General features: G+C 35.4%; 1 protein-coding gene across 1 annotated transcript in view; it reads right to left on the reverse strand.

Annotated features, from left to right (window-relative positions):
- The window catches only part of RSF1 (remodeling and spacing factor 1), a 148,711-nt gene that overhangs the window by 17,842 nt on the left and 108,694 nt on the right, over positions 1–22,175 (reverse strand). The window contains exons 6-10 of the mRNA XM_061168097.1: positions 10,961–12,705; positions 9,012–9,218; positions 7,004–7,108; positions 5,684–5,763; positions 63–117 (exon numbers count right to left, since the gene is read on the reverse strand). Of these exons, the coding sequence (XP_061024080.1) occupies positions 63–117; positions 5,684–5,763; positions 7,004–7,108; positions 9,012–9,218; positions 10,961–12,705 (2,192 nt within the window). The remainder of the gene's footprint in view (positions 1–62; positions 118–5,683; positions 5,764–7,003; positions 7,109–9,011; positions 9,219–10,960; positions 12,706–22,175) is intronic.

A 22,175-nucleotide genomic window follows, 5' to 3' on the forward strand; every position in this document is an offset into this window, starting at 1 on the left:
GTTAAATTTTAGAACACTTTTGGCGGTCTCCTGTCTAAAAATACTATAAAGCAGAAACTTACTTGTGGAGGAATGATGTTTTCAATACTAATACCCACATACACCAAGCGTTCTTTCCTTTAAAAAAAAAATGACAAAAGAAATAACAATGTAGCTTTGGAACATACTAATGCAATTATTTTTAATAGCATATAGGTAATTTCTCTGAATAGTCTAACTGGCTTAAAGGACTTCCTAGAGATATGAAATGTAAAACTTTTTTCTTTAAACTTCATTTTACTTCATCTTATACTGTATTCTTGCATTTCATGTTAATGTGGCTTGTTAAAAATTATTTAGAATACAAGTTTGTTTGACATGAACTATGAATCTGGACTATTTCTAAAGGTTGTTTTCAAAATTTTCTATAAAACTACCCTGTACACTGCTGACAGAGGGATATTAATAAACATTGTGTTAGTAAAAAAAAAAACATACAAAGTGAGATTTGTTAAAAGTAAAACTTATGAAAACATTACTAACATAGATAATACTAAAATTACAACTTTACAGTAATAGCAGAAGCTAGGTCATGAACATATTAGTTAGGATCCATGAAACTTATAGTATTGGTATCTGTGGAAGGCACAAAACTTTCTAAAGGTATGAAAATCTCAGTTACAGAAGTGATTGATACCAGGCAATATAAACCTTGTAAAGGAAATAAACAAGGAAATTTGATGAAAAGAGCCATGCTATGACTCACTGATGAAGTGATTAGATGAAATGCCAACTCTGATCAGACAAACTGTATCTTTGTTATGCTGGAAGTTCTCAGCAACACTGTATGTGAAAGATTCTAAGCCCATTCACTTCTTGTTTGCAGAGAAGAAAAGCAGCAACATAGTTATACATCTCTGCACTATATAGGATGCTTACAAAAAACATATCTTCAAAGCCAGTTGAGACTTTTCCAGGAAATGTAGATTTATGAACACTAAAGATACTTCCAGAGTTTCCCTTCAAAGAAACCTTTGTTGATCTTAATTCAAAAAGTTTTACACCAAAAATTGCTATATATAACAGTAGTTTTCTCTGGTTTTCTGACAGTTAATTCCATTCACCAAGGCAACTGAGCTCTTGCATACACATACCACTGTATGTTCTATTAAACAGAAACATAATAGTAACCACTCTTCTTCCATTTGTGATGTCCTACATAGGACATTAATAATCCAGTTGTGTAGGTTCTTTAGAACATAGCCTTTACTGCCTGATAAACTCTGGGCCCTACTAACAAGAATTTTACAGTCTTTTTAGAGACAGGTTATGAAGCTATTAGGCTTCCCAGGTGGTGCCAGTGGTGAAGAACCCAACTGCCAATGCAGGACATGCCTGAGACAAGGATTCAATCCCTGGGTCTGAAAGATCCCCTGGAGGACAGCATAGCCATTCCCTCCAGTATTCTTGCCTGGAGAATCCCACGGACAGAGGAGCCTGGTGGGCTACAGTTCATAGGGTCGCAAAAGTGGGAAACAACTGAAACAACTTAGTACACATGTATGAAGCTATTAAATAAAAACTGGCATATAAAAATAATAAAATTATTTTAATCAAGACCCATTTTTAAAAAAACAGTACAGTTAATGAACTAAAAACTAGGAAAGGAAGAATAGTACTAGCTGAAATTAACAGGGAGGGCTACATGGATAAGTTAAAACTTCAGCTGTTATTAAAAATGTCTGACATGTTTCTAACCAAGTTTGTTGTGATATCAATTTCCTCTTTTATACTGCAAAAGCTTTATTTTCACTTGACCATTATTTCTCTTCTCAACTCAAAGGAAAAAACATAGTCATGCTGCAGGTTAGGTCATGATTTACGTCAGACTTGGAAATCCAAAGGTAAATAAGACATGGTTCTTGCCCTCCCAATTATTTACCAACTGACTGTACTCCATTATGAACAGGTATAATGGAACTGTGAAAAAGGAACAGATTTTTGTCTAAAGAGCTGAGAAATTTGGAAAGACATTAAATAGGTGGTAATATTAATATCTGAGTAAGATCTTAAAGATAGGTATGATTTCTCCTCAAAAGCATTTTCTTGCTCAGTAACCTTACAAAGAGTTAGACCCGACTGAGCGACTGAACTGAACTGAACTGAACCTTATGGAAAGTTACATCTTCCATTCCATCTCACCACATAGTTCAATGATCATATTGGGCTCAGACCTTATTATGACCACACGCCTTCTAAGATTTCCATTTCAAGGAACCTGTTTTCTGGTTTCTACTGACTCACTTTCCAGCTGACTCCCTCTGGTACACTGATGCTGACAACTCCCTGACTCCAGGGGAACCTCCATCCATTGACCCTACTCTCTAGTCACTGTTTGGCACTCCCTTTGTATCCTTACTTTCCCCCTTACCTGGCTTAGACTTCATGGTCCATCATTATAAATACTCCTTTGCATACACTTTCAAATTCCTTGTCTTTTTCTCTCCTTCCCTCTGTTACATTACCTGGAAAATGCCAACCCTGATTAAATCCAACTCTGTGCTAGCAAAGCACTAGTAACAGTACTCTGGAAGTACGGAGCTATTTGAATTCCCAATAATTTCTGGCACCCAGTCCTGGAAGGGACGTTTACAAATCAGTTGCATGGATTTCTGAAACATTGGACATCGCAAAGCATCACAGTTCCAGTTCTATAGACAGTTGCTGGCTACTTACTAATTACTCACTGACATATCCTTCTTTTTCATCATGCCAGAGCCATATACTATATACCTCATTTTGATTACACTGCCTAGCATAAAGTAGGTGCTCAATAAATGTTCAATATATGTTGACTAAAAGCACAAACAAGGGGAAAGATGCTCCAGCACTATGACACAGACAGTAAGCAAGGCTCCAGGCTGTTAGGATGAATGCTACGGAAATTGTTTCACAGATCTGAAACTGGATGAAAAAAAAATGCTCACTATTTAGATGAAGTCCCCTGGAATTTACAGTTAATGTATTATTTACTTTAGAAACACATATTTTGCTATTTAGAGCTTCTAATATAAACATACATTAGGAGCTATAAATAATGAAGGCTATGTTAAACAGATTCTGGGGGTAAATTAGCAAACAACAGTAACAATTCGGTTAACCTGCCTTGTCAGAATGGTCTCTCAAATAGGATTTAGCGTGTGATCTAAAGGCACACACAATTACAGATGTCCTCTTAAAGGATAACATTTCAGTAAAGAGAAAAAGAAACAAAAAAACCCCCCAAAAACACATTTAAGTAAAGAGGATTATCAAGGAGAGAAAAGAAACTGGATGAACTAGAAAATGGGAGACCAATAGTGTAAATAAATATTGTGGCACATTTTAACATAAATTTCTAAAATTTAAAGTATTTCTTAACTAGAGCAGCATATCCTAAAGTATAGAAGGCAAAAGTAAATGCTCACCGATCTTTCCACATATAAACCCGACAAGCATTACAGGCTTCCAAAGGACAGATACAATGTATGAGACAAATTCTTAGTGGTTTACATTCTTGGCTTTTAGAAAGAATCCATTTTCTTCCATGTCCTTAAAGAATAAGCCTATTAGCTATCTACAATGTTATGTCAGATCAGCTTCAGAACATGAGAAAACTGCTCATTTCTCAGAAGGGCAGGTAGATTTCAAGAAGACTGAGTCCAATTTTTAATTATGACTTAATTATGACTAAGTTGAAGCATCTTTAATTTGATCTCTTCCAGTGTCAAAAATTAGTGTGTTTAGTCATTCAGTCATGTCTGACTCATTTCAACCCCATGGACTATAGCCTGCCAGGCTCCTCAGACGAGGAATTCTCCAGGCAAGAATACTGAAGTGGGTTGCCATTCCATTCTCCAGGGGATCTTCCGAACCCAGAGATCGAACCCGGGCCTCCTACAGTGCAGGCAGATTCTTTACCACCTGAGCTACCAGGGAAGCCCATCAAAAATTAAGACAGGAGCAATTTGCACATCAAAACAGTCTTAATAACTGTATACAGGACTATCAGTAAAAGTTCCTAAATATAAAGGTATTTAGACAACTGATTAACCCAGTCCCCTGCATTAGGAGCATTGAGTCTTAACTACTGGACCGCCAGGGAAGTCCCTGAACCCATTTTTAATGTTCACCTTTGAACAGAGTAATGTGTGTGGATTATGGAATGAGCAGACTGCCTGAAGGCAAACTAGATTTTTCAGGGTAATACTATGTGATAGCAGTAAAAAAGTAGCAACAAAGGAAAGAGACACTGCTTAGATTTTTCTCATATTATGAATACATGGGCATCAAGTCCTACTGATTAAGACCATGAAAATTCTCTTCAACCTCTCTACTTTATTATCATGATGACTGATCTAGTTCAGGTCTCACTGACTCCCACAGACTTTATTCCAATGGCCTTAATGCTAATTCCTCCTTCTTGCCGTTACCAGGGTATTTTTTTTCTGAAATAAACGTCTGATTATGCATATCTCTCCTTTGATGGCTTTCCCACTGCCTCTAGAGAATAATTCAGATTTCCTAGCCAGTTAGGCAAAGCTGTTCACAATCTGGCCTCAGTTTCCTTTTTAGCTTCATCCCCCACCACTCTTACTCTCACAGTCACACTCTGCGTTTATTGTGCTCTTTGCCTGAAATATCCTTTCTCTGCATGTCAGTCTGTATAACCTCTAGTTACATTCCAAGGACTTCCCTGATAATCCAAGCTCTTGGAGAACTACAGTGCCCCTCCACAATGTTCCAATATTGCTCTAAATGTACCGCAATTTGTCTACTTATTTGCATCACTGGTTCATACGTAGAAGATAAGCTCCAGGTAAGTAAGAGCTTTGTTTTATTCATCTTTTCTCTTCAGTTTGGAACACGATAGGAAAGAATGAATGTTTAGCAATAGACTAATCAAAAAAGGTACATAAAATTATCAATAAATATGAACTTACCGTCTTGATTATAAGCTTCCTGTAAAGATTAAACTCAACTCCAATCTTACCTCCTCCAAGGAGCCTTCTTCTAACCACTGCAGTGGTCTGTCTGCTTTAGACCATACTGCAGGGGCATATTGGAAAGGGAACCATCGCTTACAGTCAGTAAGCTCTTTGTTTCACCAATGCTAATTCTACCCACCCAAAGAGATGCCATGGGAAACTAAACTGTAGACCAATTCTTTGTGTTTTCTTAAACTCCCTACATACTTAGATACATATCCTCCACAATACTTGGGCCAATACTTATTCAGAGTAGGTTATGACAAAAACTTTAGATCAGGGACTGGCAAACTTCCTGTAAAAGGACAGATAATGTATTAGGCTTGGGTAATATGGTCTCTGTTGCAACTACTCAACTCTGTAGCTGTCGTGCAAAAGCAGTCACAGATAACATATAAACAATGAGCATGGCAAAGGTTATTTACAAACAATGAAATCAGAATATGTAATTTTGATGTGCCATGAAATATGACTTTTGTTTTGATTTTTTCTAATCATTTAAAAACAAAAAAAAAGACCCAATCTTAGGTGGCAATACGAAAACAGGAAGTGGGCCACATTTGGCCCACAAGTAAGAGTTTACCAATCCCTGCTTTATACAGACACATTAGTCTATACTGGAAGATAATTCTGATGTCAAATTCCCAAGTGAAACGTTAACACACATATCAAAGTACCTGCGTTCAGCACGCTCCTTCTTCTTTAAGGCAACATCCAAATCTTGCAATTGTTCTTCTAATTTTTCACACAGTAGTTTCTGAAAACATAAAACAGATGAGTGTCATCTTAAACACCTTTTCACAATCACTTATCTCTTGCCTATTAGCTAAAGCTGCAGTGCTAAGACAGCTAATAAGGGGCCACAGAGAAAACAGTGACATGTTCCTTGTATTTAATTAAATAAAGAATGCCACTTCAGTTCATCCACTGAACTGAAGATGAGCAGGGTATCTTTGAAGTAACACACACGTTAAAGAAACTTACAGCTTTGTCAAGAAACATATTCTATGCCTATCTTGCTGGCAGTAATTAATGTTTAAAATAACATTTGGTTCAGCATATATACATGACAGTGATTAAAAAAACTTTATAAATATCAAGGCATTTTTAAGGAAGAACGTTACATATCCAACAAAATATAATGGTACCAATCACTTTTTTTTTAAGAGAACGGAAAAAAAATTTACAAAATCATGCCAAATGGTTACTGGGTCAAAATAGAGCCGAAGAATATAATTGTTAGAGTGACGCTAAGTCAAATAATTCCACTTAACTAAAAAAATGCAATAAAGACCGCCATCTCTTGGGGATTTTTTTTGAGCCATGCTGCACAGCTGTGGCATCTTAGTTCCCGGCCCAGGGATTGAACCTATGCCCTCTGCAATGGAAGCAGAGTCCAAACCACTGGACCACCAGGGAATTCTCAAATTTTAAAGCAAAATGAGACTGGGCTTGTGAGAGAAAGGACCTTTTGAATAAAAAAATATTCTGCTCTTCAGGTTTTAAAAGAAATCCACTGAATCAAGATATGAGAGAAACAGAATCCAAGATTCTATTCATAGTACCATCATAATGGTCCATAATTTATAACATCATCTATAAAACTGACAAAAAGAAGGTAGGCAGAAATGAAAAAGAGGATGAAACAAAGGGATAAACAATAGGAAGAAACTTATTTCTTCCCTTGTATATTATCCTCACGGAGGGGAGAGGTGGTTGTGCCTTTAACAAATGTGAGAAAAAATAAAGCAGAGATTATAATTTTTTAAAAACAAGAGGTCCTTTGAGAATTGCTTTGGGGAAAAATAAAGGGAAGACCTATAAGATACTAATAAAAGGTAGTTTTTAATAAACAGCTTCTACTTTTATAGAAATTTAAAGAAGAGATAAACAATATCTATAAACTGAAGATTAAAATGTTTAGCGGCTGTCAAGAAATATTAATTTGAATATAAAAGCAGAGACTGGAAAATCAGAATTGTGCTGGGCTGTCATACATGCTGGCAAGGGGGGCAGAACCATTCTCCATCTGGAATAATCATTAGAGGAGGGCGAAGGCAGGCAGTGTGGTATCCACTGTCACAAGAGTCACACAGAAGGATCTGAAATAAACCATAGATTAATGTCAACCTATCTCTACGGGTAATATTCAATAACAAGTTAAAATAAAGACATTTCTATATATCTTAGCATGATACTAAGAAATATACTATATTTTACTCTTTATCTGCATAAAGCATAATAATAAAAACCCTCAGTTAATTAGGAATCTAACAGGTCTTTTTTATTTGTTTTTGGGCCATACCACACAGCTTACGAGATCTTAGTTCCCTAACCAGGGTTTGAACCCTCGTTCCCGGCATTGCAAGGGGGGATTCTTAACCACTGGGCCATCAAGGAAGTTCCCAAGAAGCATGTCTAATCCAGCATCATTCCCCTGCACATCTCATTCCCCTGCCACTCAACACACAACAGTGGCTTGGGATTTTTATTTGAAGATTATCCTGAAATATCCAGAATATGAAATTAAACCATATTTCGGATCTTCAGTTTCCAATGTCATTCTCTCTGGCACAGTAACCAGCAAATGGGATTTTCAGAGCAGTTACTAAGACAATCGAATAAAAATCCTACGCATGTTCTAAGAAAGGTGCAACTTTCTCCACCTCCTGGATGTCATTTCTGCTTGCTTCATTTTACTTCTCAATTCTTCACACCTCTTTGTCATTGTCATCTATTACCACCTAGTAAGTGCCTAGTTAACGCAGTTGTGTGGGAGTCTTTGTGACCCCAAGGACTGTAGCCCGCCAGGCTCCTCTGGTCCTGGGGATTCTCCAGAATACTGCAATGGGTTGCCATGCCCTCCTTAGTCAAAATGCATTCTTTCAATTAAAAAAAAAAATTAGGAAATGGTAGGAAAACAATACAAATGTTGATTTTTACTTGATTTAGAGGGCAGAAAAGACCACTATCATAAATCTTCTCTTTGCCTTTTTCCACTTAAAAATCTTGACTTAATTTTTACAGTTTGAAGATCATAAAAATATTCAGAAGGATCTTCTCAGTGTAATTTTGACATCTGTTCTTTTCAGAGCTGTATCTTTTCCTTAAACCCTTTGAAACTACTGAGATATGATAAACTTCACTGATTAATTTAGTTTCCAGATAGGATTTTCACATTTAGGAAGAAAACTGCAAGTTAAACCACAAATAGCTTTACCTCAGCACACAATAAGTATCAGGAGCTGTGCTGAGCAACTTTACATAACTTGTATCTGCTCTATACAACTCTACCTATGTGGAAGCATCTTTATGTCTCTTATAGGTAGAGCTTGCTTTCAAAGTCCAATCTATTCAAAACAGAACAGCTGGGCATAACAAGAGTGCTTCTTCAACAGGTTCTTTAGAAAGCACTCATAAACTGCAAAAATATATATAGGTCAGGAACTGGGTTTTCTGATTTAGGCAATCTCTGAAGAACTTACTTTCCAAATAAGAAAGTTCCATGTAAATCTGTCACTATTTTTCTGAATATATCTGGTCTATAATTATCCTCTTAAATTTTTTTTTAGAACTACCCATTTCTAAAGTTTAAAGCCCTACTGGGTTACTACTTGACTTTATTTACATGTTTTTACAGAAAGGCAACAAGCCCTTCAGGTCTTACTTATTTGAAGCTGCCACTTCAGAAATATCATTATAAAGTAACTTAAAGGGAAAGAACATTTTAAAGAAAAAACAAAACAAAAAACAAAATAGGAATATTTGAATAAACTAACTGATCTGTGAGAAGACACTAACAGCACATGCTTAAGTGGAGGAAACATCATTACAAAGCCAGGTAAGAATGAAAGCAAGATCCCGATCCTCCCTAGAATTAGGTTATTATCTGAGAATAGAAATAAAGGATTTTGCACACAAAAAATTGAAAGATAAGTTAAACTGTTTCAGACAACCATAGCATGGCAATAATCTGAATTCTGTCCATACAGATCAGGTACGTACTAGTTCAGGATGGTTTGGAAGGCCACATTTTTTGCACGGTTCATCATCATCTGCTAGGATGGCTTCTTCACTTTCCTTTTCTTCCTCCTCTTCTGAAGCTGCAGATGATTTTTCACTGTCAGACCCCTCACTTTCATCATTGCTGGAATATTTCCACCTGCCACGTGTTCGAGAGCCAGTCCATCGAACTTTGCCTTTGGGCTTTATCTTGTATAAAATAAAAGATTAGGACAATTTGATGTAATAACAATGTAAAAAAAAAAAAAACACACTTCTGATTACATATGCATTGTGGAATATTTAGTGAATATACAAAGAAGAAAAGAAAAATTACTGTAGTTTCATCAACAGATATACTTACTATTAAATTTTGGTATATATTTCCATTATTTTTTTCTACTTTTTGGGAGGGGAGAATTATAACGAACATTCTGTCTTATTAAATATTTGCCCTAGTGATAAAATATTCTAACATCGTGTGTGTGTGTGTTTGTGTGTGTATATTTTAGATATATATAATATGCCATCACATAGCTATATCTAATCCACAACTACACAGACATTTAGGTAGTTTTCCATTTTTTCACCTTCATAAACAATGTATCCTTGCAAATATGAAAGTTTTACACAAACCTCTGTGGTTAGGATAAATTCCTGGAAGAGGATTCTGGGTCAAAGGTCATGCACTTTTCAAAGGCTCTATAATTGAACACTGACTATATTCTCACACATTGTTATATTAAAAATTTATTTCTCATATCAGAGAAATGGATCAGAACTGCATAGAAATTTCTGACAAACTTAAAAAATATATTATTCAGAGACTAACATTATAATGTTGGGAACTGCTTTCTACTGGTTGACTTCACAATATTTTAAGTCATATTTCAGTTCACTCCTACAGTTTAAGTCCTCATCAAAGACCAAAATAACTCTAACAGGAGGAAATTTTTTAAAATAAAAATTTAGTATTTAAAGGAACTAGGGACCACTTACAATTAAGAACAATGTTATCACTTAAATAAATCAAAAACAAAAGGAGCACTTTTTAAAAAAAGCAGCACTTTTAATTATAACAAATTCTCCATAGGCTAGCTAAAGACTTGTACAAGATTTTGCTTAAAATAAGAGGCTCATAGAAGAAGAAAAAAATTCTGGCTCTAAGACTTAATAATTGAAATGGGGAAACAGAGGCGCTCTCAAACACTGGCAATGAGAGGGTACATTAATGGGGCCTTTTCGGAAAGTAAAGAAGCAAAAGCTACCAAAACTTAAAATACATATGTCCCTTGACCCAGTAATTCCAATTCTAGGATTCTATTCTAAAGAAATACTCACTCATGTCCAAAAGGATCTTCAATGCAGCATTGCCTGTAACAGTGAAAAATTGGAAACAACCTAAATGTCAATCAATCAGGGGGTAGTTAAATAAGCTGAGGCACATCCACACTACGGAACACTATGTGGCCATCAAGAACTGAAAGCAGACTCTATCTACTGATACAGAAAGCGTTCAGAAACACGTGGTTAAGTGAAAAACTCACAGAAAAATGAATTTATCTTTTAAGTGCATGGGAAATATTTACACACACAGACATGAATATATGGAAAAAAGAATGAAGGAGATGCAGCCCAAACCGTTAATGGTGTTTGTGAGAAAGTTTCATTCTTCAAATGTTACAAGTTAGGTATTACTTGTAGAACTTACAAATAGAATGTATTTCTATACTGCCTATAACAGAGAAAAAGTTTAAAAGATGATACAGTCTGAAATTTAATGTCTGGAGATAACTAATAAGACATCTCAGATATAGGAAGAAAGGCTTTTGTTGTTGCTGTCGCTGTTTTATCTTTGAATGAGTTGTTTTAGCCAAAAGCAAAAAGCTACGAACACTTAAAAGTCAAATATTTCTAATAAAAACTAAAGCTCAGAGTAGGAGAAATTTTACCTTGGTTACTTTAGAATTTGTATCCTTTTCTGCTTTTTTCAAATTTTCTTTTTTGTCTGTCTTTTGCAAAGCTGCTGACTCTTCTTCTACTTCATCTTCTTCCCCTCTTTTTTTATCAGCTTTCTGATCTCTGATTTCAGCCACTTTTGCTGTGGGTCTAGATATTCTTGGAGACCTCCTCAAAGTACGACCAACATTTGTTTTCTCTTCTTCCTTTTCTGTCTTCTCTTGTTTGGTTTCTGGCTCTAAAATTTTGGGAGGAGAATCTGACTTCTTTTTCCGACTAGATATCCTAATTGTTAATTTGATGCCTTCTTTCTGCCTTTCTGAGGTTATCTCTGCGTTTTCTGAGCCAGTGTTTTCTTCTTCAGGAATCAACTTATATTTCAATTTGCTTTTTTGCATAGAACCCTTTGTCTCAGAAGAATCACCTGTGCCAGAGGTCTGGGCATTGTCCAGATTATCCACTTCTACCTTTGTTGATTCAGAATCTACTTTTAAAATTTCTGGGTCTACTTTCTCCAGGGACTGACCTTCAAGTGAACTTGTATTCTGACACTCAACTTGGGAGGCTAGTTTCTCACAGTGGACAGTCACGTTAGATGACGGATAAGTTTCAGCTGCCTCAGGAGACCCAGCCTTTATTGATTCTACAGTTGTCTTTGGAACCTCCTCCGGTATTGGACTCAATCTTTGTGTGTCCTTATCAAGAAAAGTCTTTTTGGACTTTTCAAGACACTCGAGGGCTGGTGGGCGCTTATCCTTTTTACTTTTGGGAGACTTCTCTTCAACTCTCATACTATAGGATTCAGTGGTAGATACAGCAGTTTTTAAAGAGAGATCCTTTGCTATGTCAGCAGTCTCAAGAGAGGTTTCCATTTCTGAAGGACCAGTTTCCTCTATGTGCTCTTTCTGACTCTGGGTCTCTAAGACTGATATTGAATTATCTGTATCTTTCCCTAAAGGGACCACTTCTTTCTCAAGATCACCTATTTTTACACTCTCAATGACAGAATTTACAGACTCTGCTCCGTTTCCCTCCATGATGACACTTCTATCCTTAGAGGGGCTGCAACTATCTTCCTTTGTATCATAAAACTTTGTCTCCATCTGTTCTGTCTTAAAATGTGGAGTTACCTTTTCATCACTAACTTCTCCATTTACCAGCTGTTTCCCTTCATGACCCAAAGCAGTGATTGTAGAGATCCTTTTACAAGTCTCTTCCTCTTGTTTTATTTCATCTTTCAAAAACTCTTTTGTTGGAGTAACTGATTTACACAAAGGTCCTTTGATTGGACTATCAAAATCATCACTCAGTTTAATTTCTCGTTTTTTTAGTGGAATCTTGGCCTGCTGGTCATTTTTAAGTTTCTCGGTTTCTTCAGTAGACTTTTCAGTAATTTCTTGAGAAGATTTAACATTGCCAACAAAGTCTAGCCTCTCAGGCTCTAACTTCTCCATACTACCTTTGATATCTCTAGAATCTGCTTTACATTCTTTCATTTCCACTTTTACAGGTTTGACATTTTCCTTGAAGGAATCACTTTCTTCTTTGATAATCTTTTTTTCTTCGCTTTCTGGCAAAGGTTTTTCTAGCTTCACTATGACTGGCAGTTTTACAAGTTCCTTTTCATCTTCTTTTTCTATTTTCACAGTAGTCTCTTCCAGAGCACTGGGTGTAGAACATTTTTCTGAATCTATTGGCCGCTCTTCACTTTTCGTCTTTGCACTTCCTTTCTGTTCCTCTAAAAATAAGAAAAAGTTTACATGAATCTAAGCATTCAAGATTATAAAATGTATAAGGCATAACATAAAATATATTTCCATTTGAAGTTTCTTTCTTAGAAGAGGTGGCTTTTGTCACGGGACATTTGACAATAAAAGATGAAATCAGACAGTAAAGAAAATACCAAACTCTGAAGTACAACTTTTAGATATTAAAAAACTGTTATTTAGAAAGACAGATTTCTGCTTTATACTTTTAACTTCAATGCTCTCAATGAAATACAAATATTTATACAGCTCAAATAAATTATTCAAGCTCAAGTGATGGCTCAAAACTATGAAACTAAGAATACATCATAATAAAACATTTCCAAAAGACCATATTTGTTTTAAAAACTGACCACTGTTCTTTACAAGTTATAGAGCACTTCATTTCATTGAGGAAACATGAAAAAGGCAGTGCGGAAATGTTTTATGCTTTAATCAGGTTACAAAAGTAACAATTCTGTACAGAAAATGGAAAATATGCCCACAATCTGAATACCTACAATTAGTATTTTATTTGAGAAAACTTCTTCTAGTTTTATGTATTTTTGACAAAGTTGGAATCATGCTGCCCCATTTTCCTCACTGAAACATTAGCATTTTCTTACGACATGAGATGTCTTCAGAGAATTGGACTTAACTGTGTAACACTCCTTAATGTGATTATATTACAATTTACTTTATCAAATGCCATTAATAAACATTTCAGAATTTCTTTGAATGAGATTACAGACAAGGCATATATGTTTTAAACTTGTGCTAAGGAAATCTGAGCCATGTTTTCAGAATTCATTAAGTACGAATTTTACCTGTATTTCCCTCACACTACCCTTGCAATGGGAAAACTTTGATTTTAAATGAAGTTTTACCAAGATAGGAATTAAAAATTTTTTTCTGAACAGATTCCTGCCAAGTTGATACAGCAGACAGTTTCAAAGTTTTCATGGAAATAAAATGTAATGGAGAGAAGTGAGATAAAGACTTCCTTAAACTAAGAATTCAGTATTACTTTTAAGAAGTATTTTTATTACAAATCACCCATTTTGTTTATGTTCAATCATAATTGCAAGTAAAAAAATTCAAGAACTGCTGATAACCACTGAGAACCTGAAATTAAGAGTACTGTTCCGCCCTCTTTACATGGTCATACACTAATTTAAAAATATGTATGTCACTAGGAAAATTAAAGGCATGGCAGGAATGATCTAGTCTGAATGTCTTGTTTCCCACTTACTAAGCAGGTTCAGTAAATTCCTATGCATTAACACTGGTTAGTGTATCAGAAAATCTAATTCAAGAAATATCTTGGATAACAATTAAAATACAGATTACCATCTTTATCAATAACTTTAGCTTAATACAAAGAGTATACAGAAATACAGAACAAAATTTAATCTTTTTTAAATATATTTGGTTCAAAAAGCAACTCAGGATCTCACTGAGACTCTCACCAAAGGCAAAATGACACTGTGCTTTTGGGAAGGTGAATGATTAAGTCCTTTAAACTGATTCTGATCTGAGTAACAACATGACAAAATAAAATGAAGAGTAAGTAGCATTAGGTTGAGACTCCCAGGTTCAGTAATCCTAATTCAGCTAGTGGTATATCTCTGAATATCTTACAAACTCAGTGATCCTCACTTCTACATGTACAAACAAAGAAGCTGACTAAGTGACCTCAATAATTATTCTTCACTGACTTGTATTTCTCTTAGTCCTAAAATATTCAATACTTTTTTGGCTTAGCTCTTACAAGAGAAAAACATAACAACAATTACAACTGTAGCTCCTGTAGATCACATGGGTGTACCCCTAAAGCTGAAGACAGGAAAACCACGACATAAAATGAAACTTTAAGCACTATCATAATTGGTAAAAAGGTCATTTAGTTATATAAGCATTTTCAACAAAGTTTTGTCAAAAGCAAACTGTAAAGGAAGATGCAAATGAGTTTAAGAGACATGAAATTTGAAGTAACAAAACTCAAGGAAAAATTCACCTCCAAAATCACAACGCAGAAGCAATGTTGCTTGACAAACCTGAAGGGATTCAAGACAACTGTTAACCTATTCTGGGTTTCTAAAGCACATTCATTCATTTACTCAACAAATATTTACTAATCATCTATTATGTGCTCTCCCACCCGTCCCAACCAGAATCACTATATAATGAAACATTGAATGTTCATGTAAGTTACAGTGAAGGACATTGCTAGTTGCCTATCCAGTATCTATTTTCTTTCTTACTACTAAAATTCTGATTTTGTTCAGGAAAGTACTTGCCTCTTCAGAAACCTTAAAGCTAAGGGTCATTTGAACCAGTTCTGGCCAATGAGACGCATAAACAAATCTATTGGGTAAGACTTACAGGGTTCAGTTGACCTATGCCTTCTGCCCTTTTCCCTTCTTTCTGTCCAGAGTCTGCACACAATACCTGGAAAGGGAACAATCAAAGCCACATGCTAAGGATGGCAGACAAGGGTACTTGATGGCTTTATGGAGCTGCTTAACCAGACCTAGAGTGCTTACCACATGACTTTTTATTATAAGAAAAAAATTTACCTCACACGTGTCAGAATGGCCATCATCAAAAGGAATACAAATAACAAACACTGGTGAGGATGTGAAGAAAAGGGAACTCTCGTACGCTATTGGTGGCTAAGTAAATTGGTGCAGTCACTCTGGAAAACAGTATGGAGGTTTCTCAAAAAACTAAAAGTAGAAATACCATATGTGCTCAGTTGTTCTGTCATGTCCAACTCTTTGCAACCCCATGAACTGTAGCCCGCCAGACTCCTCTGTCCATGAGATTATCCTGGCAAGAATACTGGAGTGGGTTGCCATTTCCTCCTCCAGGTGATCTTTCTGACCCGTGGACTGAACCCATGTCTCCTGCGTTAGCAGGAGGATTCTTTACCACTGAGCCACCTGGGAGGCCCAGAAATATCTTATGACCCAGCAATTTCACTCTTGGGTATGTATCTGAAAGAAACAAAAACATTAATCTGAAAAGACTCATGCACCCAATGTTCACAGCAGCAATATTTATAACTGCCAAGGTACAGAGGCATCCTAAGTGTCCATCAACAGATGAAATGGATAAAACAGATCATAATATAACATTGAAAAAAAATGCTGTAAATATATGTAATGAATACTACTTAGCCATAAAAAGAATAAAAGTTTGCCATTTGCAGCAACATGGACGGACTTGGAGGGCATTATACTAAATGAAGTAAGTCAGACAGAGGAAGACAAATACTGTATGATTATCCCTTACGTTGAATCTAAAAAATACAACAGACTACTGAATAAAACAAAGCAGCAGACTCGCAGATAGAACAAATCAGTGTACCAGTGAGGGGGGGAAAGCGGGGTGGTACAACATAGGGATAGAGCAGAAAAAAAGTGTTATTATAGGATTATATGAAGTCATGTGTGTTAAACTTTTGAAAACTGTAAAGCACTACAGAATTTTTTAAAATCTCTCAATTTGTTTTAAAAAAAGAAAAAAAATTCCATTTGAAAAAACATGTGGCCAAACACAACCTGTCTGATTTCCTTTCCTCTTACTTTTGCTTCCTACTACTTTTTCTTTCCCATACTCACCAAAATTAATCTATATCATTTAATATATATTGGGCTTGTCATCTATTTAGTTATTCAGAGATAACTAATCTCTGATGCTCTGATTTCTTTATAATTCTTTTCTTGTAAGACAAGACTTGAGAAGTTTTAAAACAGCATAGTGATTTCAGATTCTGCTCAAATATTATATACTTATAGTGAGTATAAATTAACATAAACACTGTAAAGAGCAAGTTGGAAATATCTACTCTAAAGCCTGAAGAAATATACTCTATAGTTTAGCAATTCTACTCAAATAAAGTAAACTTACATAAAACTGAACAGCAATATGTACATAAATATTTGCTGTAGCACTGATATAAAAGAGAGAAATGAGAAATAATATCTCTCAAACAGAAAAATGAATAATCACTACAGAGCAAATAAAAGAAACGAAATTTATAAAGATCAATATGGATAAATCTCAAAAACAGAAAGATGAGTGAAATAGCAATATACTAAAGTACAGGTGGTATGATAGCATTTGTAGAAGTTATGAAATGCATAAAATAATGCTATATGTTGATGTGGCTACAAACATATTTAGCAAATTCACATGATTGACATGATTGTGGCACTGCTTGGAAAATAAGGGTGGGGGAATGGAATGGAAAATGAAGGGAAAGGGAAATGTTTTACTGTTCTATAAGTTTTTAAAAATTAAAAGCAAACTTTAAAAATACTTAAGTATTTCATATTATCATGTTTATTTAAAATATTTCATTAAAAATTAAGATTATGAGCCAGAGGAAACTTAAATGCTTTCCTGCTACTTTACATATTGGCCAGCCATGAGACCTTGGGATAATTAATCTAAGTTTCTTCAGATTCTTTAAAACTGAAGTCAGAATACCTAACTCAAGGAACTGCTATGAAGGTTTTTTTAAAAATGGAGCCTGAAAACCACTTTACACAGTATAGTTTGGGAGTCATTATGATGATGATAATACATTATTTGGCTCCTTCTTACAACAATCTTTAGTCACGTCAGAAAATTCCCTTAAGCAATCATCATTTTTAACCAGTCAACATTGCCTAGAGGGGCATTTCTATTTTTCTTTACCTTCTCATTCATTTTTTCCCATTTTGAAAAATAATTAAAATGTCAAATAACTAACTCCTAGGGTTGTTAATGATTACAGAAGGGTGCACTCAATGTAGGCATTGCTATTGTTACTTATTATTATATATGTTACTCGGAAAATCTTACATCCTTCAAGCTCAAACACCACTCAATTTTAGTTTTACCTGAGTGTTTCCCCTACAAAGAATTAACCACTGTACCTTCTGCATTTGTGTCTTGCTTTATATAGACTTTTATAGCATTACTTATTACCCAGAATTAACAACTGTTGGTTTATAAATCTCTGCCTTACTAGTGTAATAAACACTACTCTGTGAAGAATCATGGATTATTACTTGGAGTAAGACACTCAAACACCTCCTGAATGTATTGAACACAACTGAAATGGCAACAAATTCTAGACAAATGTTGATAAATTATATCAAAACATTTTAAGATGTAACCTTTATAAACAGAAAGTCTTTAGGGTAGGTTATATGATAATATTTAATTTCAAATCCTTCAAAGTTTATCTGACCAACTTACATAGTGAGATTTGGGAAGAACATAACATTTAACAGATGCTAAAGAATACTGCATTGAAGAAAGATTTAACAAATATACTTACTTAAGAGATTAGTTAAAATACAAGAAAAAAACTAAATAAAGGTCCTAGAAGAAAATAAGCCATGATGTGATCAGAGAATTCACAAAAGATGAAATGTTCAAACTCTACTAGTAATCAAAGAAATGAAAATTTAAAAAGGAGTATGATTTTAATCAAACTAACTTGCAAAGTTTCTATTTATTATAACATTCAAAGTTTTTAAAAATATGGAAAGAAATGTGTTCATACACTGGTGGTTTTAGTATAAACTAGCATAACCAGTCAATAATAAATATTTGTTAAGTGCTTGCTTCATACTTGGAACTTTATTCTTTAGAGTTTTTAAAGCCATGGGAAAGTTCTCAAAGAAGAATGGAAGTACAAAAGTAGGACACAGGGACTTCCCTGGTGGTCAGTGGTTAAGAATCCGCCTTACAACGCAAGGGATGCAGGTTTGATCCTAGGCTGGGGAACTAGGATCCCACATGCCGTGGAGAAACTAAGCCCTCAAGCTACAACAAAAGATGCCAGAGTGTTGTAAGGAAGACCTGACGCGGCCAAATAAATACATAAATATATGTACTTTTAAAAGTAGGATATAAAACTTCATTTATCATATCAATTCTAATAAAAAACAAATCAGCATCTGTGCCTAAAATGAAGACTGGAAAGAAAGAGACCGTAGTGGTGCTGTGATTTGGTCATGCGACACTAATTTTTACTTTACTTTTTTGCTTTATACTTCCCCAAGTTTTCCACAGTGAACATGTACTATGTTTATAATCAGATAAATGATAAGCAATCCAATTTGGGTCACCATGCTTTCTGGTTTAACTAGGACTGAGGGGCTTTCTAGGACCTGGGACTTGCTGTGTTAAAACTGAGACAAACCTGGACAAATCAAGTATAGCTGGTTACACTATTCCCATTCTTGGTGCTCTGCTTAGTCACTCAGTTGTGTCTGACTCTCTGTGACCCCATGCACTGTAGCCCACCTGGCTCCTCTGTCCATGGGATTCTCCAGGCAAGAATACTGGAGTGGGTTGCCATGCCCTCCTCCAGGGGATCTTCCTAACCCAGGAACTGAACCCAGGTCTCCTGCATTGCAGGTGGATTTTTTACCATTTGAGCCCCAGGGAAGCCTAGTGAGTTCTCATTAAAACTACGTATGTACATTTTAATTACATATGTCATTAAAATGACATACGTACATAACTTATTTTGTTTCTTCTTTAATATTGATTTATTTGCACCAGGTCTCAGTTGCAGCATGTGAAATCTAGTTCCCTGACGAGGCATCGGACCTGGGGCGCCTGCATTGAGAGGAGTCTTAGTCACTGAACCACCAGACAGGGAAGTTCCTGTACATAGCTCTTTTGAAAATGATATTGCTAAGTATCTTTCGAACCATTTCTGCTCACTCAGTATATCAACCTGGGTAAAATACACTGAACATTTTGCAAGACGGTCAATTAGAGCTTAAGCAACAAATGATAGCAGAGCAACTCAACTCTAATCTTGTGTCATACATTCAAAATTAATTCACAATAAACAGGCACAACCCACGTACCATAAGCAGAGCTCTGTGTCCGCTACTGAGGATACAGAAAGGAAAACTCAATCACTCAGTAACCTTACTGTACTTCTTCTAGCAACAGCTATTTCACTCCTTTTTACTCTCCTCAATACTCTAATCTTTCGGCCATGTCCCCATTTCCAGATGATCCTGTCTTCAATTTCAGACAGATGTCGTGAGACAGAAGCTCTTTACATCATTAGACCTGTAAACCTATACCTGTTAAAAAAAAGCGACACTATTTTAAGCTACGGCCAATCCTCCGACCTATAGTTTGATCCCATGCCCTCCAGCCTAAGAAGGAAGAGCTTTTTTTTTTTTAACCAAAATGGCTAAAGCCCTCACTTTATTTTTTTTTATTTATTTATTTTAATTGGAGGCTAATTACTAAACAATGTCACCATATCACTTGTTTTAACGTGATTTCATTGGCCACAGTATGGAGAACAGAAGAAAATCAAGGACAGAAATAAGAACAGTTAGGAGATTATATCAAGAGAATAATAAAAGCTCTTTAAGGTCATGTCACCTTATTCAGATTAAAAGCTAAAATTCTCAACATACCTGCATGGCTTATTCTCTCAGATTCTTGAGTTCTTATTCAAGTATCACCTTTTCAGTGACTCCTTTTTTGACATCCCCCTTCCCAATCTAAAATTATACCACCTCTTCCCCCTAAATTATTCCACCTCCATAGCTCCCTGTTGTCATTTAACATACCAAAGATTTTATTCATTCATCTTCTTCATTATCTCCCTATACTACTACGTAAGCACCACAAAGGTTAAAATTTGATTGGTTTTGTTCACAGTTTTATTCCTAGTACCAAAAATAGTGTATGACACACAGCATGTCCTCAATAGATATTTACTGACTGAAAATGAATGAAATATTACAGGTGAAATATCACCCATACCTAAGAAAGGAATTTATTCCTGCAACTGAATTTTTTCTTGGCAAAAGAATTTCACCATTTTTAAGACAATGACAGACTTCAGTTCCCAAAAGGGGCTCAAAATATTGAAATTATTATCTAAATTTTTTTATTTTATACTGGAATATAATTGATTTACAATGTTGTGTTAGATTCAGGTTTACAGCAAAGTGATTCAGTAACACATATATACATGATCTAACTAGTCTTTTTCAGACTATTTCCCATTTAGGTTATTATAGAATATTGAGATCCCTAAGCTATACAATATGTCCCTTCTGATTATCTATTTTATATATGGTAATGTATATATGTTAATCCCAAACTCCTAATATATCCCCCACCCCCAGGCTTTCCCCTTTGTTAATCAGAAGCTTCTTTTTTGAGAATCTGTTTCTGTTTTTTAAGTAAATTCATTTTTGCATTATTAAGATTTCATATATAAGTGATATCACATAGTATTTGTCCTTTTCTTTCTGACTTACTTCACTTAGGATGATAATCTCTAGGTCCATCCGTGTTGCTGTAAATGCCATTTTTCATTCTTTACTGTGGCTGAGTAATATTCCGTTGTATACCCTGCATCTTCTTCATCCATTTTTTTGTCAATGGGCATTCAGGGTTGCCTCTATGTCTTGACTATTGTAAATAGTGCCACTATGAACATTGGGGTGCATGGATCTTTTTAAATAATGGTTTTCTCCCAATATATGCCCAGGAGTGGGATTACTGCATCAAATACTATTTTTATTTTTTTAAAGGAACCCCCATATTGTTCTCCATAGTAGCTGTACCAATTTACACTGTCACCAACAGTGCCAGAGTGTTCCCTTTTCTCCAAAACTTTCTCCAGCATTGTTTGATATTGAGCAGCACGAGCTATTTGTACAGAGAGAGATTAATCCCTCGTTAGCTGCCCATCTTTTGCAAATATTACTCGCCCCCCACCCCCATTCTGTGGGTTGTCTTTTCATTTTGTTTATGGTTTACTTTGCTATGCAAAATCTTTAAGTTTAATTAGGTCCCATTTATTTTTGTTTTTTTCTTTTTTTCGGCCATGTTGGATGGCATGCAGGACCTTAGTTCCCTGATCAGGGACTGAATCTATGTTGCCCCGAGAGTGGAATCGCAAAGTCTTAACCACTCTACTGTCAAGGATGACCCTGTTTTAATTTTCATTACTCTAGAAGGTGAATCCAAATAAATAATGCTGTGATTTATGTCAAAAAGTGTCCTGCCTATTTTTTCCCCCCTAAGAGTTCTATATTATCTGGTCTTACATTAAGGTCTTTAATCCACCTTGATTTTATTTTCCTGTATTAAGTTAGGGAATGTTCTAATTTCATTCTTTTTCACATAGCTGTTCAGTTTTCCCAGCACTACTCGTTGAAGACACTGTCTTTTCACCACTGTATATTCTCTCCTCCTTTTTTGTAGATTAATTGGCCATAGGTGCATGGGCTTATTTCTGGGTTTTCTATCCTGTCCCTTTGATCTATATTTCTGGTTTTGTGCCAGTACCACACAACTTTTCTGACTGCAGCTTTAAAGGATAGTCTGATATCAGGGAGCCTGATACCCCCAGCTCCATTAGGCAAAGATTGCTTTGTCTACTTGAGGTGTTTTATGTTTCCAGACA

Source organism: Dama dama, chromosome 2 (genome assembly GCF_033118175.1).
Source record: "Dama dama isolate Ldn47 chromosome 2, ASM3311817v1, whole genome shotgun sequence".
NCBI lineage: Eukaryota > Metazoa > Chordata > Mammalia > Artiodactyla > Cervidae > Dama > Dama dama.